Raw genomic sequence first — 19,258 nt, 5'->3', positions numbered from 1 at the left:
CGGAAAGCATCAATTCTTTAGCGCTCAGCCTTATTTATGGTCCAATTCTCACATCTGTACATGACCACTGGAAAAACCATAACTTTGGCTATATGGACCTTTGTTGGCAGAGTGATGTCTCTGCTGTTTTCCTAGTAGCTACATTTAAAAGTAAAAAAGGAACACGTGAAATTAGTTTTAATAATATATTCTATTTAACCCAGTATGTTCAAGATATTTCAATATCTAATCAATATAAAAATTACTAATTAAATGTTTTACATTCTTTCCCTAATATTAAATCTTTAAAATTCAGCATGTATGTTATACTTGGCAGCCCGTCTGCATGTGGACCAGCCATGTGTCCAGCATTCAGTAGCTATATGTGGCCAGTAGCTTCTGTTAGGGATAGTATAGCTCCAGACACTCTTCTCCTAGGGTAATCAGAGCCTGAAAATAATAATGATGATGAGATGATGAAGCACTTTTCATGGCCTGTGTTCTGTTCTAAGAGTTGTGTATTCATTGATTTCATACTCACAAGGACCTGGAAGTGGATTCTCTTATTTTCAATTTACAGAAGAGGAAGTTGAGGTTCAGAGAGGTGAAGGGACTTGCCCAAGGTCACTCAGAAGAGACCATTTGCACACCAGTGAAAACAGCTAGGTGCTGAGGTTTAAAACTGGGGAGTGATCAGAGTCTCCATGTTCCAGCCCTGCTGGGCTTCCTTTCATAAATCGTGTGACTTCTCTGGGCCAGTGATATAATTTAGAATCCAGTGGGGAACTCAAGATGAGAAATAGTAGACCTGCAAGGAAAATAACTGCAAACTGTGGCCAGCTTTGAGGAAGACAAACAGCTGGCGCCTGAGAAAGAGAATATGTATGCGGTATAGAGGTAGGCATGTATTTTAGACTGAGTGGTCAGAGAAAGTGAGTGCCCCCTCTCTGCGACCTACTGGGGGGAGCTGAAGGGTGCTCTGGTTAGCGCTTCATGCCTTCATGTCCCCAATCCACTGTTCCTTGAAGGCTCAGCTCCAGTCCTGGTATGCAGTAAGCGTGCAATAAATGCTTATATCTTAAAGGCATAACTTCCTTTGTTAATCAAGGAATGACCATTCCCCAAGTCAGAACTCTGTTCTCCTGCCAACAGATCAATTTTAGTTTGCAGGTTTTTTGTTCATTATTGTTTTAATGCGGCTCTGAAAGTAAGACACACTCATCATAAGATACATCCAAGCATCACAGAAACCCACAAACCAGAAAGTAGAAGTCCCTTATCATTCTGCTCCTCAAACAGCCATCAAAAACCAGGGGCAACACGTGTATGCCTGTGGTTGATTCATACTGGTGATGGCAAAAACCATCACAATATTGTAAAGTAATTATCCTCCAATTTAAATAAATAAATACATTACAAAACCAAACCAAACCAGGGGCAGTTTTGTTCATACTCTCGTCGTCTTCCCCCCACCCTCAGTTTTGGGATTATACTGTCCATCGTATGCATGCATTTCTTCTTAATAATATCTGAGTCTTTTTTCCTCTTATGGCAATACAATAAATCTGTTTCATTCTTTTTTAATCTGCCAGTGGAGCTGACTCTTTTTTTAGTCTAATGGTGAAATACACATGACATACAGTCAGTGTAGGTATACAAAAATGTCCCTCTTTTCTGTTGCTTTTCTGTCTGGGCGAAGAATAAAGCTGAAGCAGTGTTTTGTCTACAGGAGGCTTTTTTCAGACCTGGAGAACAATGGTTGAGTCAACGGGTGAGCAACAGAAATGCAGTAATCCTGTTAGCCACACTGTGCTTTGAGGCTGTCAAGGCCTCTCTCTGGCTTTGCTTAAGTGTAGTCCCCTAGATTCTCTGTTCGAAGCCTTTCCCTCGGGACCTGTTATTACTTCCTCTCCGGCATCCGGCTCCTCTCCCCGTGTCCAGTAATTAGCCTGGCCCATCTGATCTTTTTGTTTGCCCTCTCTGCAGGCAGTCTGGCCATTTGGTACCCTGGGAAAAACTGAATTCCTCTACCTTTGTCAACACAAAATCAAAATGCCATCTGCATTTCTTCAGAAACATTTTTTTTTTGGACAAAGTAGTATCACAGAAAATCAAGCCATCTTGGCCCCAGCAAACAGTTTCACTCATTCAGTAATAGTCCCAGCCATGGCAGGTACAACTTTATTGCATCTTTTATCTAACAAATACAGGAGACTGACTGCCAATTGGCATTTAACATATTTATGATTCATCATAAGAATGCTCTCGGGGTTCTTTTTTTTTTTTTTCCAAAATTATTTTTAGAGTTCTGAACACTCTCAACTGTATACTGCCTGAGTCGACCAAAATCCTTATCTTCTGGTCAGTCCAGAAAAGTCAGGACGACACAGTGCTTTGTAAATCTCATCACAATCTTAAGTTACACGATTTCTTTGTAAGTTCTATATCCTGCACGTATACAAGTATTTATTATTTGAACAGTGAGGAATGAGGGTGGGGATATGTAGGACTCAGTGTTCAAAAAGAATGAGAATCATAGAGGAAAAAGTAATGAAAATAATTTGCCTAGGTAGCTTTACAAACTTTTTAAAAATTTTATTTATTATTTATTTATTTATTAAACTTTATTTTTTAATTTGTTTGTTTAGTTTCCCAATTGGGCTCAAACTAAACATATTGCAGTTTTTTCCAATATACTATTTTGTGACCAGCTCTCCATGTCAATAACTTTTTAGCTACACGAACGTTTCAAAGTACAAAGTGTTGCTTTGGGTGAATTTACTGTGTCTATCTTAACCAAATCCATATCGCTAAATGTACTCTAAGTTTTCCTACATGTTTACCTTCTAGGTTTATGATTCTTTTGTCAACTTACAAATGTCCCAGTGGATTTTAAATGCAATTGCATTGAGTTTACAGATAAATTGGGTGGAAATCTTTATAGCTTTGGGCAATCTGGAAATGCAATCTATCTTTCAATTTATCATGTTTTCTTTTATGTCTTTCAGTAAAAATTTTAGTGATTTTCTTCATATTCTAGTTATATGTAACATTACACATTTTTAAAAAGCCCACTTTCTGGCAGGTGATTTATATTGACTGGGCATCCCCCATCCCCACCCCAATGGCTCTCTGCCTCAAGTCAAGCAAGAATAATCTGATCCATCTTGAGAAAAAAACTCAAATCCAGAGAAATTAAACAGCTTGAGCAGGATGCCCCTCCCCGAGTGAGGGAGGTGGTCAGGGAAGCCGAGTCTGCAGGCTGGCCCAGGGCACCGTCCTCAGTGTTGCGTTTGGTCCCCAAGGCCCTGGCTGCTGATGAAAAGCTGTCGGCCCCTGCAGCTGGGGCGAAGGTGAAGGCATAGTCAGTATGACCCTTTCCACTCACATCTGCTCATTTTCTGAGAACGGGTTTAAAAAAATTTTTTTTTAACTCCAAAGTGCCAGTCGTCCTGACATGACGAGTCAGACAAAGAAAAGAAAGGCATTGAGTGCGCTGCGCTTGTTTTCTTCCCCCAGGCCTCCGACTCTTGCTGCAAGCAGGCAAACAACGTCTGTGCCCGAGCTGGGTTCATGTCCAAAACCCAGAGAGGACTTTTCACTGTTTCTAAAGCAGGACCTGCCCCAGGTAAGCAGCTGCTTTGTACTGGCCTTGACCTGAGGCTTCCTGTTTCAGGTCTGACCAGCCCGGCACCCGCTCCTTCACAGGGAGTCTCTTTCCCTGGTGAATCAGACGGTAAAGAAACTGCCTGCAATGGAGGAGACTTGGGTTCGATCCCTGGGTTGGGCAGATCCCCTGGAGAAGGGACTAGCTACCTGCTCCAATATTCTGGCCTGGAGAATTCCCAGGACAGAGGAGCCTGGAGTGCTACCATCCATGGGGTCACAAAGAGTCAGACAAGATGGAAAGACTAACACTTTCACATCAGGCTTTATGGGGTGTGGGGTTGCAGGCAGGTGTTATAGGAAGAGGAGGGGACCAGCTCCCTACTCAGTGGAAGAACAGCCGGCCCCCGGGGTCTGCCTCCCTTTCAGACCCGGCGCACCTGCTTCGGGCAGCAGCTGGAGAGGTGTCTTCTCGAGCCTGAAGAGTGCCTGTGCGCACACCGCAGGTGCCATCGCAGACCCTGGGGGGAAGGCAGGGCGACCCCTGAGCACTGGGCTGTGATATTCCTTTCCTCCCAAGCCGGCCAGCAACCTCATCATTTAACATCAAATCACTGGGAAATTGCTCTGTTCACAGAGCGCCTACGCTGTGCTTTTTGCACGCGGTCCTCACGCATCTGTCCTCCAAGAGCCATACTCTCAGTCCCGTGTTTCAGATGAGGCAAAGGAGGCCCAGAGAGGCGAAGCAACTGGCTCAGTGCCACACAGCTAAGAAATGGCAGGCCTCAGCCCAGAGGAGCCTCTTACCCCCATCCTCCCAAGGCGATTTCTGACTCTGGGATTCAGGAACGCACAGGGCTTGCTGGCAAACGTTTTCCCTGCTGGGTGGAGACAGGCATTGCCCCCGTCCTGTGCCCCGCACCAGCCTTAGTGAAGAGTTTCCAGAGAGATCTGGTGACATAACAGTCCTCACTCCAGGAACACTGGTTAGATAAGACCTTCCCAAATGGGTCCCAGAGACCCCCGAGGGAGCTCCGGGCCCCAGAGCCCAGAGGAGGAGCCGGGAAGGAGTGCCTCGGCAGTGACGCTTCTTGGAGCAGGGTGTGGATGAAATTGCAGCACACGTCAGATTTCAGCAAATCCAGATTAAAGTTGAGAAGATCAGTCTGAGGCTGAATAACAAAACCAGCCCTAATTAGGAGGTTCAGCCCCAGCTAAAGCTCCCTGCCTTGCATCACCACGGGCAAAACCCCACCTTGTTTGTTTAGACAGAACAAACCTCTGGGTTTGGGCCAGAGGTCCCACCAGTGAACCTAGGAATGTGGGCAGCCCCTCCCTCTGGGAGGGTCCTCAGAGGCCCCTTGAAACACAGCAGGCAGGGGAGAGGTGGGCAGTAGCATCTGTTAAGTTCCTACTGTGTGCCACAAGCTTTCAAAGCCCCAGGGATCATTGCACCTGTGTGCTCAAAGAATGTGGATTATTGTTATTATCATATTGGTCTTTCCAGGTGGCGCTAGAGGTAAAAGAACCTGCCTGCCAATGCGGGATACGTAAGAGATGTGGGTTCGATCCCTGGGTTGGGAAGATCCCCTGGAGAAGGGAATGGCAACCCACTCCAGTATTCTTGCCTGGAGAATCCCGTGGACAGAGGAGCCTGGCAGGCTACAGTCTATAGGGTCACAAAGAATCGGACATGACTGAAGTGACTTAGCCGGCATTATTATTATCGCAGCCCTACTTAACATGCAAAAATGATATACAGAAAGCATGTGACCAGCACAGGGTTCCACACCTGGGTTTGAATCCAGGCCCCTTATCCAGCTCTGAGGCCTGGTTCCTTAAAGACTCCCCCGGTCTCCCCCAGTTTGCCAGAGGCCAGAGCCTGGGGAATCGGCTCCGCTGAGAGAAGCAACCTGCTTAGACCTCTTGGGAAAACGCTGTGGTTTCGGCTTCTCCCGGTGTGGGAAGAAACAAGATATGGAACTGTGACTGGAATTCCTGCTGTGTTGCAGCTGCTCTGAGCGCCTGGCCCCCCAGGGGCTGAGGGCCCTTGTCTGGTCTGCCTTCAGTTCTGAATAGAATGCCCACCTTTACACATTGGCTGACGGGATTTTCTAAAGTCTGGAAGCTCCAAGCACAAGGCCAGGCACCTCCTCACCGTCCTCCTCTCTTGTTGATGCTCTTGTTCAGTTGCTAAGTTATGTCTGACTCTTCGCAACCCCACGGACTATAGCACAACAGCCTCCCCTGTCCCACACTATCTTCCAGAGTTTGCTCAAATTCATGTCCATTGAGTCAGTGATGCTATCTAACTATCTCATGTTCTGCAGCCGCCTTCTCCTTTTGCCTTCAATCTTTCCCAGCTTCAGGGTCTTTTCCAATGAGTCAGCTCTTTGCATCAGATGACCCAAGTACTGGAGCTTCAGCTACAGCATCAGTCCTTCCAATGAATATTCAGAGTTGATTTCCTTTAGAATTAACTGGTTTTATCTCCTTGCTGTCCAAAGGACTCTCAAGAGTCTTCTCCAACACCAGAATTGGAAAGCATCAGTTATTCGGCATTCAGTCTTCTTTATGGTCCAACTCTCACATCCATACATGACTACTGGGAAAACCATAGCTTTAACTAGATGACCCTTTGTTGGCAAAGCAATGTCTCTGCTTTTTAATATACTGTCAAGGTTTGTCATAGCTTTCCTTCCAATGAGCAAGTGTCTTTTAATTTAATGGCTGCAGTCACCATCCACAGTGATTTTGGACCCCAAGAAAATAAAATCTGTCACTGCTTCCACTTTTTCCCCTTCTGTTTGCCATGAAGTGATGGGACCAGATGCCATGATCTTAGTTTTATGAATGCTGAGTTTCAAGCCAACATTTTCACTCTCCTCTTTCACCCTCACCAAGAGGCTCTTTACTTCCTCTTCACTTTCTGCCATATAGTGGTGTCATCTGCATATCTGAGGTTATTGATGTTTCTCCCAGCAATCTTGATTCCAGCTTGATTCATCCAGCCCAGCATTTCACATGAGGTGCTCTGCACAGAAGTTAAATAAGCAGGGTGACAATATACAGCCTTGTTATGCTCCTTTCCCAATTTTGAACCAGTCAGTTGTTCCATGTCTGGTTGCTTCTAACTATTGTTTCTTGACTCACATATAGGTTTCTCAGGAGACAGGTAAAGTAGTCTGGTATTCCCATCTCTCTAAGAATTTTCCAGTTTGTTGTGATCCACACAGTCAAAGGCTTTAGTGTAGTCAATGAAAAAGTAGATGTTTTTCTGGAATTCCCTTGCTCTCTTTATGATCCAACAAATGTTGCAATTTGATCTCTGGTTTCTCTGTCTTTTCTAAACCTACATCTGGAAGTTCTCGGTTCACCAACTGCTGAAGCCCAGCTTGAAGGATTTTGAGCATGAATGACCTTACTAGCGTGTGAAAGAACACAGCTGTATAGTAGTTTGAACATTCTCTGGTAAGGCCCTTCTTTGGGACCGAAATGAAAACTGACCTTTTCCAGATCTCCTCTCTATTCCTCTTAAAAAAAAAAAAAAGTTATAAGAACATGGGGAAATACTTCTATCTTAAAGTGTCACTTGAAAAACGGAGGTGGACTTCCCTGGTGGCGCAGTGGATAAGAATCTGCCTGCCAATGCAGGGAACTAGGGACACAGGTTCCATCCCTGGCCTGGGGAGATTCCGCATGTGATGGAGCAACTAAAGCCCACCTGGTGAAGCTACTGAAGCCCACAGATGTAGAGCCTGTGCTCTGCAACAAGGAAGCCACCAAAATGAGATGCCCACACTCTGCAGCAAAGAGTAGGTCCGCTCGCTGCAACCAGAGGAAGCCTGAGAGCAGCAATGAAGAGCTGTGCAACCAAAAATAATTAGTAAATAAACTATAAAAAATAAACAAAAGCCAAAGGAATACAAATGAAAGCAGCAATAAGATACTGTTCAGGTAACAAAAAATAAAGAATAGCTTTCCAAAAAGAAAAAGGGTGGGTGACACAATTTAATCTGAACTGTGGGCCCCGCGCCGTGAGACAGCATCTAGTGCACGAGAGAAGGACCAGGAGTAACTAGAGCAGAGGATTCACCTGATTTTTTCTGGGCTGTGAGAGCATAAATGCCTTTCCTGCTCGCTTCTGCTTTTTAACATTTTATAATCAAGCATTGCTTTAAACTTTCTTTTTTTGGTAAGGGGAATAAAAATTTAAAAATAAATATGTGTGTAAATGAAACAGGAAGATAATTTGAGAGATATATTGTCTTATTGTTCAGTTGCTACGTTGTGTCTGACTCTCTGAGACCCCGATGGACTGGAGCATGCCAGGCTCCTCTGTCCTCTACTATCTCCCAGAGTTTGTTCAAATTTATGTCCATTGTGTCTGTGATGCTATCTAACCATCTCATATACCAGTATTATAAATCCTGCTAACTGGACATCTGTTTTTTTTTTTTTTGATTTAGGGTATATTGGGACTATCTTTTCATGTTATTAAAAACCCTCCTGTGGCTGATTCGTGTTGATATATGGCAGAAACCAACACAAATCTTATAAAGCAATTATCCTCTGATTTAAAAAAATAAAAATTCTCCTAGAGCATCTTTTGTTAATGTGTGTGTGCTAAGTCACTTCAGTTGTGTCTGATTCTTTTTGACCCTGTGGACCATAGCCCACCAGGATCCTCTGTCCGTGGGATTATGCAGGCCAGAACACTGGAGTGGATTTCCATGCCCTCCCGCAAGGGGTCTTCCCGGCCCCGGGATGGAGCTCATGTCTCTTAGTCTGCTGCACCGGCGGGCGAGTTCTTGACCACTCGTGCCCCCTGGGAAGCCCGACGGTCGTGTAGCATTCCATTATCCAGTGGTGCCATAACTTAAGGGGGAAAATGCTCCCTCGTTGGAGATTTAGGTTGTTTTAAACTGATTACTCATATAAATAGAGTGGGAGCAAACATCCTTATAGCTCACACCTGTGTACAATTGAGATTATTTCCTTAGATAAATTGCCTAACGTGAAACTGCTAAGTCTAAAGGTATGTAAAATATTTAAGGTTTTTGATATTTGTGACCAAATTGCCCTTCAGCACAGAGATAATCTATCCACCTGCTTCCATGAAGACTCTTCTTCCCTTCACTTTTGCCATCACCCATTTAAGTAAAATCTTCCTAATAGATCCCATATTGCTGTTTTCAATGATCTTGAGATGGAAAAGTTGATTTCATTTAAAACAAAATGAGCCTTAGGATGTTTAGAAAGTTTCATATGTTTTTGGCATGCACAATGCCACCATTAATGTAGTTTCCCCCACTTTTCTGGGTTCCCACCTATTTTTAATTCATGTGTATCCAATTGTACATTGATATAGTACACGCAGTATAGACTGTTAGGCTTTATTTTACTTGTTTTATCTCACCTTGATTTTCAAGAACAGTGCCATGGGCCTCACAGTCCTTGCATTTACCACCCGCAGGGCTGATATTCCACCAGAGTGGGCTTTTCCCCCATAAATGTGCCCTTGTACCTGGACCTTTAGGCTTGTCACCATTTCTCCCACTGGAGCTACTGCTGTGGTGTGTATCTTTAGGCTTAGAGCTTTTCCATCGTGTTGAATAATTTTCTCAATTTCCAAGTAATGGGAAACCAGGGTCAAAGGGTGCAGCATCTTGGAGGGCTTCCCTGGTGGTCCAGAGGTTAAGAATCTGGCTTGTAATGCAGGGGACACAAGTTCGATCCCTGATTGGGGAACTAAGATCCCACGTGCCGCGAGGTAAGTACGCCTGAGCCCGCCATTACCGAACCTGCTCACCACAACTGGAAAGTCCATGTGGCGCAACTTGAGATCCCGTGTGAGGCAACTAAGACCTGAGACAAATAAGTATATACACACACATGACTTCCCTGGGGGCTCAGACAGTAAAGCGTCTGCCTTCAATGCAGGAGACCCAGGTTCAGTCCCTGGGTCAGGAAGATCCCCTGGAGAAGGAAATGGCAACCCACTCCAGTATTCTTGCTTGGAAAATCCCATGGATGGAGGAGGCTGGTAGGTTACAGTCCATGGGGTCGCAAGGAGTCGGACACGACTGAGCGACTTCACTTTCTTTCATATATTTTTACATATCTATATATATATATATATTTAAAGTGTGCAGCATCTTCAAGGCCTTTGCCTAGTAGTGCTGCTTTGCACCCCGAAATGCCTGCACCCACTTACAAGGCTGCCAGGTCTTTGGGCTTCCTGGTGGGTCAGTGGTAAAGAATCTGCCTACCACTGCAGGGGACGCAGGGGAGACAGGTTCGATCCCTGGGAGGGGAAGATCCCCTGGAGAAGGGCATGGCAACCCACTCCAGTATTATTGCCTGGAGAATCCACCGGACAGAGGACCCTGGTAGGCTATCATCCATGGGGCCGCAAAGAGTCGGACACAACTAAGTAATCCACCAGCTCTTTAGGGGTGAGACTGCTCCCTCTTTACCTCAGCCCAGATCATTCTCTTCTTCCTTATAGCTCTGTGCACAATGTACTTTTATTCTTGAGATAGAGTATGATAGAAATGAGTGGACATTGAAGGCAGATGGTTCTGGGTCCACATGGAAGGTGCTCAATAAATATTTGTGAATTACATAATTAAGAATTATTGGGCTTCCTAGGTGGCTAAATAGTAAAGAATCTGCCTGCAGTGCTGGAGACACAAGTTAAATCCCTCAGTTGGGAAGAACCCCTGAAGGAAGTGGCAACCTACTCGAGTGTTCTTGCCTGGAAAATTCCATGGACAGAAGAGCCTGGTGGGCTATATACTTCATGGGGTCCCAAGAGAGTCAGATGTGACTTAGCAACTAAATAACAACAACAACAGACTGTATAACAGTTACTGAACAACTATCACATTCCAGGAACCTAAAAGGTTCTTTTACTACCATAGCCTCCCTGTTGTTGGAAGAATTATTGTCCTTAGTTTATACAGGAAGACGCTAGGCTTAGCCTCTGGTTAGATAAATGTCTCTTGGCAAGGTTCTGAATGTCTCTGAGTCTGTTTCCTCATGTTCAGAATGGATGTGCTAATACCCACCTTGCAGGGCTACTGTGAGGATTAAATGAGTTAAGTCGGTGATGCATGGACACACGTTCTCTAAATGGTGAATGTTATTTTCAGTTATTCCAGGCGGACCCGATTACTTGACCATCCTGGAGCGATACTGCCTTATAGTTATTAAATGTATTCTTAGGCGTAAGGCACTGCTTTTTATTTATTTGAGAAGGGTTATTTATTCTGTCTTAAAATTTCTTTCCTCTCAGGGCATTATGATGTCAATGAATCCCTTGTGAAGCAGTCGCCAAAGATATTGATGTCTTGTTTTAAATCAACAACCGACCGTGGATTAAAGCTGACGTCAACAGGCCCAGGACCTGGTTATTACAACCCAAATGGTCATCCCAAAGTTCAAAAAAAGACTCTGATCCCGTGAGTCCTGATTATTCTGATCTTTCTTCTGAAAGGTGTTTCTGGGGAAGGACCCCAACATGGGGGGAAAGGGAGGGGTGTCACAGTTTGGCAGACACAGGCTGGGCAGCTCTCATGGAGCCTGTGTTGGCACAGCAGATGCTCAAGAACTACTTGCTGAGTGCGTCGTATTTATTGAGCAACTATGGTGTGCCAGGAACTTAACATCTTCAAATGACAACTTTATTGTAGGATTGATTGTTTCTGCTTCATAGAGAAGGAAGTCAGGCTTCAGAGATGCTGAGAGGCTTGGCTAAGTCCACACAGCTAAAAGGAGGTGCCTCTGGGACTCGGCTCAGGACTGTTTGGATCGTCCAACATTCCTCACGGTGCTGTACTCCCCTGGTGCTGATATTATTCTATTTTTTAGAAAATCTCCGCTGGGGTGCCAGGATATATGGGAGCAATGATGCTCTCATAGGCTTGTACTGATAGGTTAAAAGCCTAGCCTCTGGAGTTGGTCAGACCTGCTGCATTTGAACCTTGGCTCTGCTGTTTCTGTGCTGTGTGACCATCAGCCCTGCCCTAACCCCTCTGAGCCTCCATGCCCTCCACTGTAAAGTGGGGATAATTTATCTGAACATTGCTTTCAGATTGAAAAACAAGTATTGACATAGTAGGTACGAATGGTGACTCAAAACAAATTTTGAACGTGATGACAGGGATTTCTGTTACTGTTTTTAATCTCCCATGCTTTTAATGTTACTTTCCCCTCAGAGACTCAAAACTTCACAGGGCTTAATATTCCTCAAAATGGGTCTAGAACTTCTAGAACTAAGACCATCAAGGTCAGTCATCCTGTCATTTCTAAGTCCGAACCCCTCCATAATTCTCTCCAGGCAGCAGTGATTGTAGGGAGGGCTGACCAGCGGGGCTGGGACTAAAGGTGTAGCCACCTGGGACCCTCCAGAGAGGTCAGGCAGCTGGCGGGGCCCATAGCCACAGGGGATCAGAGAGGGTGGGCAGGCCAGGAACACTGGCAACACTGGGTCTGATCAGACCATCAGCCCAGGACAAGGGGTCAGAGGTCAGGGGTCAGGGAGAGGAGCAAGATGTGAGCCTGCTGTGTCCAACCCAGGACCTGGAGCCGGGACTCAGACCTCAGATGGAGTCCACCAGCTAAGTCCCTGCTGCCCTAAGGATCTGGGGTTCTGTATGTTGACATTCTTCACATGCTGCAAGGCTTGGGACTGGGAAAGGAAAGTCTCCAAGAACAGGCTCTTTCCAAATGTCAGGGGCTTCCTGCCTCCGGGTTGGCTTGGGCAACGCCGCCCCTTAGTGGAGTGGGAGAGAGGGCAGGTTTCAGGGTCAGCAGACCTGAGTGGGGATCACAGCTCCTTCTCTGGCAGAGACTCCTTCTCCCCAAGCCTCCATGTTTCCATGTAATTAAGTGCAGATAAGAACTCCAAAATCACTGCAGATGGTGACTGCAGTCATGAAATTAAAAGACGCTTACTCCTTGGAAGAAAAACTATGACCAACCTTGATAGCATATTCAAAAGCAGAGACATTACTTTGCCAACAAAGGTCCGTCTAGTCAAGGCTATGGTTTTTCCAGTAGTCATGTATGAATGTGGGAGTTGGACTGTGAAGAAGGCTGAGCGCTGAAGAATTGATGCTTTTGAACTGTGATGTTGGAGAAGACTCTTGAGAGTCCCTTGGACTGCAAGGAGATCCAACCAGTCCATTCTGAAGGAGATCAGCCCTGGGATTTCTTTGGAAGGAATGATGCTGAAGCTGAAACCAGTACTTTGGCCACCTCATGCAAAGAGTTGACTCATTGGAAAAGACTTTGATGCTGGGAGGGATTGGGGGCAGGAGGAGAGGGGGACGACAGAGGATGAGATGGCTGGATAGCATCACTGACTCGATGGATGTGAGTCTGAGTGAACTCTGGGAGTTGGTGATGGACAGGGAGGCCTGATGTGCTGCGATTCATGGGGTTGCAAAGAGTCGGACATGACTGAGCAACTGAACTGAACTGAAGAACCTGTGTTACTAAGTGCAGATAAGAACCAGGGCTTCCCTGGTAGCTCAGCTGGTAAAGAATCTGCCTGCAATGCAGGAGACCCCAGTTCGATCCCTGGGTTGGGAAGATCCCCAGTGGTATGGGCATGGCAACCCACTCTAATATTCTCTCCTGGAGAATCTCCATGGACAGAGGAGCCTGGTGGGCTGCAGTTCATGGGGTCGCAAAGAGTAGGATAGGCTACCCACTCCAGTATTCTTGGGTTTCCCTGGTGGCTCAGTCGGTAAGGAATCTGCCTGCCATGCGGGAGAGGTGGGTTTGGTCCCTGGGTTGGGAAGATCCCCTGGAGGAGGGCATGGCAACTCACTCCAATATTCTCGCTTGGAGAATCCCCATGGACAGAGGAGCTTGGTGGGCTGCAGCCCATGGGGTTGCAAAGAGTTGGACACAACTGAGCGACTAAGCATAAGAACCTGTGTGGATTAGATAAGAAAGGGCTTGAAAATTGTTTACTCTTCTTATTACAGCAGCTGTTCTTCTATATCCCAGAGAGGATTTGTGAGGGTAGAGGAGGTGGTTGTTTTGTGGTGTGGCAGTTCAAGCCCCCATCCCAACTCTGGAAGCTTCTTCAGGGAACCGATGAGAGGAGAGGGGAGAGTGCTGCATGTTCAACTGTCTTCTTCAGAGTTGTGTCATTTGACCTTCATTTGAGTTTGGATGAGTGGTTTGGAACAGTCTCATTTTACGGCATTTGCCTCTGTCGGTCAGCAGGCCCTAGCCGTTTCTGGTGCTGAGCTGGAGGCTTTGGGGAGCTCAGGTGAACAGAACACCCTGCATTCCTTCAGCCAGGCTCTCCAGGAACAACTCCAGAGCAGGGCAGAGGAATGTGCCCCCAAATGCGGGGTGGTGGGGCCCCGAGTTTGCGTGGCCACACACATCCTCAAGGACCATCTTTCCAGCAGGGTCAGGGCAGTGCTGCTGGCGCGTCTGGGGGTGGCTCTGGGCCCACTGGCTCTCCGTGATGCCTCCTGAATGGATGGTGCTTGCTTGCTAAACCTAGGCATCGCTGTCCACCATCCTTCTGCCCCTGGCAGCATCATAGTGCACATGAACTTGTTAAGGGCTCTGAGAAAGCCTGTTAAGTTGTTCAAGGCTCTGACAGGTCCTGCAGTAAAGGGACTCATCAGACCCAGTGTCTGTTAAACTTGGGTTCACCCTGGTGACTGGATGGCACCCCAGTTTCTATGGCAGGCTCTGGGGTCGGGGGCTGCCCTTGGTGCCTCCCTGGGCCTTTGTTTCTCCATGTGTGAAAAGAGGGGAAATCTTTCCATTTCTGACACTCCATGACCCAGTTTTGCTCACTTTGTCTGTCCCTCAGGAGAGCATTTGGGGACAGTGAACATGGAGCCAGCCTGGACCCACAGAGGAAGGTCCGGGATATCCTTTTGAGTTGACACGGAAAGGGTGAAATCGAGAAATCCGTAATTTCATTTTTTAAAGCAAAGAGATAAAGCTAAAGCGTGTTGTTGGTTATTCCAAAATAGCATCCCTCTGTGATGGTGGATGATGGAGAAAGGGATGTAATATAAAGAAAAGATACAGCTGGATATGGTAGTATTTCAGGAGCATCCAAACGCCAGTCTCTCACATTTTAGGAGTATCCAAACTCACAGTCTCTCACATTCAAATTCTGTTTCCTTTCCTGTGACCCTGGGGAGAAGGGAGAGGGAGGAGCACCTGTCCTGTCCTGGGGTTGCCAGGCCCCGGAAAAGGTCTGTGTTGTTTCCTCCCCATCAACATTCTGAGACTTTGCTCTACCTAGCCTCCTCATACTCAGATCCCCAGGGCTGTGTGGGGCAGCGGTGAGAATCGTCACCATCTCTGTTTTGGAAGCCCGGGGGTCACGTGCATGTGACAGGACGTGGGGGGCCTGTCCTTATTTCTCTTGTTGCCACGTGCATGGTTCCCTGTTCCTGGGTGGGGTTCCAGTTTGCAAAAATGTATTTTGGGCTCTGCTTTCTTCAGGATGCAGAAAGGACAGGGGAGATGGTCATTCTTGCAGGAGTGGCTGAGCCCATGTCACCGACCCCTGCTGGCCTCCTGAGCTGGGAATGGCTGAAGAGGCTGTGGCATCGTGGGCATAAGCACAGGCAGGGGCTCAGGCCCCCGAGACTCCTGTCTTCCCCGCTCACCAGCCCCTGGGAGGCTGGGGGCAGGGTTGGGGGTCACTTAACTCCCTGGGAATTCAAATTCACCCTCTGGGAATTGGGGCAAGAACACTTTACTATTTGAAAAGACTCTGATGCTGGGAAGGATTGAGGGCAGGAGGAGAAGGGGATGACAGAGGATGAGATGGTTGGATGGCATCACCGACCCGATGGACATGAGTCTGAGTAGACTCCGGGAGTTGGTGATGGACGGGGAGGCCTGGCGTGTTACAGTCCATAGCGTTGCAAAGAGTCAAACACAACTAGCGACTGAACTGAACTGACACTTTATAATGGGCTTGTGCAGGCATGCTACGTCAATTCAGTCGTGTCTGACTCTTTTCGATCCTATGGACTGGAGCCCACCAGGCTCCTTTGTCCATCCATGTAATTCACTAGTTCTGGCACACTATAAGCTTTCTATGAGTGTGGCTTGTACTTTTATTGAAATGTGTGAGCGAGTGAGTCCTCTACACTCACCTGGTGTTTCTCGAGTGGTCCTGCAGGGCAGATGCTATGCTGGGGCTGGAGGGGTGTTGGTGTGGTCATTTCTGGGCTCCTCAGCTGTAGAACACATCACCAAGCATCTCTTTGCTATGGCCACGTTGCTGACTCAAAAGCTAAGAGGATTTCGCAGCTCCCAGGGGGTCTTTGGAGGAGGCGCATCAGCTACGGCTTCATTTCTTCAGGTCTTCAGTACCTGTCACAGCGATGACTCAAGGGCTCAGGGTGAGTCAGGGTGAGGGCTTTTTGGAGATCAAAATAGTTCCTCCTAGGTGCTGCCTTCCAACTCACGCCAGCAAGCAGGTGAAACACCCACTGACATCTTTCTAACCCTTGATCTGCTTCCTGGAGTTTTTAAGCCACTGGTTTTGCTCAGACACGCTGTCCTGTCACAGCCAGAGCCGAAGAATCAAGCCCCGTTGGCCCTGCTCCAATTTGGGTAATTACGTTGGACCCACCTAAAGTTCCCCTGGGATTTTCAATTAGATATGGGATGCTTCTTCCCAAGCGGCTGTAATCTGTCACCCGCTACCCTGTTAAACAGATACCACATTCCACCCTAGAGGCAATCGGCTGCCCTTTAATGATGAGAAAAAATTGCCCCTTTATTCCTCCCCACCCTGGGAATCCCTGAGGCAGAGTGAATCTGTGCCTGGGAGTGTCCCGAGGGTCTCTGATGCCCTCCCCCAGTGACCCTGAGTCGTTCTGGGAGACATTCATTATTCTCAGGGTGATTTGCAAATAGCTCACATTGGAAGCTGCAAACACAACTTAATCCAGTTGTGGCCAACTCAGAGCCTTTGATAGATGTTTTCTTTCCACCGGGCAGAACCAGATTGGCTTTTATAGCTGGGTGACGAGGCTCATAAAAGCCCTGGTCACAATGCACTGTGGCTGCCCTGGGCTTGATCCAGCCTGACCCCGGTGATTTGCCCAGCCCCACAGTGACACAGAAGGACCAGCCCTGGATGATGATAAAACCGTCAGGCGGGGTTTAGAGCCTGGGCTCCCCTGCTTGCTTCAACCCTCCTGCTTTTCTCTGCAGTCAGGCAGATGTTCTCAGGAATAGGGACCAGGGCCTCAGAGATGGATAAGACACCAGGGGTGCGTGCCAAGTCACTTCAGTTGTGTCCAACTCTTTGGGACCCTATGGACTGTAACCCACCAGGCTCCTCCGTCCATGGGATTCTCCAGGCAAGAATACTGGAGTGGGTTGCCATGCCCTCCTCCAGAGGATCTTATAAGGCACCACCCCCTCTGCTAGAGAGCTAGGAAAGTCAAAAGCATAGAAAAGCTAGTGTGTTTCTTGCAGAGAAGAATGGCTGCTGTGTTCTGAGGGGCCAGCCACGCTGTGCTCAGAGCTTTCACATTGTCTAGTGTTCTCCAGCTCCATCACTGGTCGGGATGGTTACACAGAGTTCACAGAGGATGCAGACTCACTCAGGCGGTAGAGCAGAGAATCCAGGTCTGTCTGACTCCAAAACCCATGCTCCTCTGTGGAGCCAGGGAAGGAAGGTGGGAAACGGGGAGGAAAGTGGCTGGGAGAGTTTCCCTGGAGGAGGTGAGAAGCGAAGAGGGGGTCAGAGTTCCCAGGGAAAGGAGGTGCTCCTGGAAAATGGACCAGCCCAGCAAGGCCTGGAGTTGTTGGATAGCGCTGTGCTGGGTGTTTCTGAGAGGTGACCTGGGAGTTAGGTGGCATTGAGAAGCCATAGGTAGGAGTTTTCCTGTCACTCTCCATCAGGGTCTGTAAGGGGGATGGTCAGAAACCCAAGCGAGCAACCCAGAATTGATGGGTGGATGGAGGCTTGAAGGCAGTCCAGGGCCCAGCCTCTGGCTCCTTGTGCCCAGTCCTGGCTTGTCCCACTTCCAGGCTTTTGCACCTGCTCTTTCCTCTGTAGGAAATGCCCCCTTCTCAGGAGACACAAGAGACGTGGGTTCAATCCGTTGATTGGGAAGACCCCCTGGAGTAGAAAATGGCATCCCACTCCAGTATTTTTGTCTGGCAAATCCCATGGACAGAGGGCTCCAGGCCATGGAGTCACAAAGACCCAGACATGGCTGAGCATGCACACACTGAGCATGACTGTCTGTCTACGCTTTCTACCCAAAGAATTCCTGCTTGCTTTTCAGGGCAAATGTTACCTCTTCTAGGGGAGATTTCTGGATTCACCCAGTTGGAATCTATTCTAACATTTCATGTTTTAGAAAAATGATATGGTTTTTGCAGTAGTCATGTATGGATGTGAGAGTTGAACTCTAAAGAAGACTGAGCCCCAAAGAATTGATGCATTTGAACTGTGGTGTTGGAGAAGACTCTTGAGAGTCCCTTGGACTGCAAGGAGATCCAACCAGTCCATGCTAAAGGAGATCAGTCCTGGGTGTTATTTGGAAGGACTGATACTGAAGTTCCAATACTCTGGCCACCTGATGCGAAGAACTGACTCATTGGAAAAGACCCTGATGCTGGGAAAGATTGAAGGTGGGAAGAGAAGGGGACAACAGAGGATGAGATGGTTGGATGGCATCACCGACTCGATGGACATGAGTTTGGGTAAACTCCGGTAGTTGGTGACAGACAGGGAGGCCTGGCGTGCTATGGTCCATGGGGTTGCAAAGAGTCGGACAGGACTGAGCGACTGAACTGAACTGAGTAGCACTCATTCATCTTCATAACAGCCCTGGGTGGCAGGTATTATTATCTACCGCTTTACAGATAAAGAAATTCAAGCTTAGGTGAAGAGAGTTTTCTAAGGATGCACAGCTAGTGGACGGGGAGGTGGAGATTCAGACTCAAGCCTGTCTGAGTGCAAAGCCTGTACTGCCTTGAGTCATCACCAGTCATGATTGTCACTTGCAGTGGACTGTTAACCCTAGGGAGCATTCAGGGTCTGTGTCTTAGCCCACTACAGTCTGGACTCCCCAGAGTGTTGGCACAGAGCCATATATGGGGCTGACACTCTCCAAAGATCCAAAAGTTGAGTTGGTGGGGCCAAGCATCTCCTGGACACATGGATGGAGGGGAGGGTGAGGGACGGCTCTCACTCACTCTCAGCAAGAATCTGGTGAGAGATTGATTCCACCTGCCGAGCCCCCTGCAGGCCATCGCTGGTCAGGGGAATAGACACTTCAGTCTACTCAAAGAACTGGGCTCGGGGTGACCCAGACCCATGGGGTGACCTCATATGGTGGTTGGCCCATTCCAACTCTGACTTCCAGGAATCATGATGCCAGTCACACACTCATCAAACTCCTGAAGGTGCTCAGAACAACTAGACTCCAGCTTTTATTAATAAGGCAAGAGTGGTGGATCACACTATATATAATCAGTTCTTCCATGCAAACTGGAGGGAAAGAAAGGAGGCAATGTATTTTTTTTTTCAGGCACATCTGTGATTTTTATTTTGCATAAATGTATACGCTATTCAGGCAACTCCTAGTATATAAAGATGTATATACTTCCCCAAAATGGCTAGTGGCATAGTCCAGCC

General features: G+C 47.4%; 1 protein-coding gene across 1 annotated transcript in view; it reads left to right on the top strand.

The window, feature by feature from the left end:
* STPG1 (sperm tail PG-rich repeat containing 1) overlaps positions 1-19,258 on the top strand; it is a 61,359-nt gene that overhangs the window by 32,870 nt on the left and 9,231 nt on the right. Inside the window, exons 7-8 of the mRNA XM_040229652.1 lie at positions 3,499-3,607; positions 10,886-11,051. Coding sequence (XP_040085586.1) covers positions 3,499-3,607; positions 10,886-11,051 — 275 coding nt within the window. The remainder of the gene's footprint in view (positions 1-3,498; positions 3,608-10,885; positions 11,052-19,258) is intronic.

This window comes from Oryx dammah, unplaced genomic scaffold (assembly GCF_014754425.2).
Source record: "Oryx dammah isolate SB20612 unplaced genomic scaffold, SCBI_Odam_1.1 HiC_scaffold_27, whole genome shotgun sequence".
NCBI classification, from domain to species: domain Eukaryota; kingdom Metazoa; phylum Chordata; class Mammalia; order Artiodactyla; family Bovidae; genus Oryx; species Oryx dammah.
This window is presented reverse-complemented; position numbering and strand designations above follow the sequence as displayed.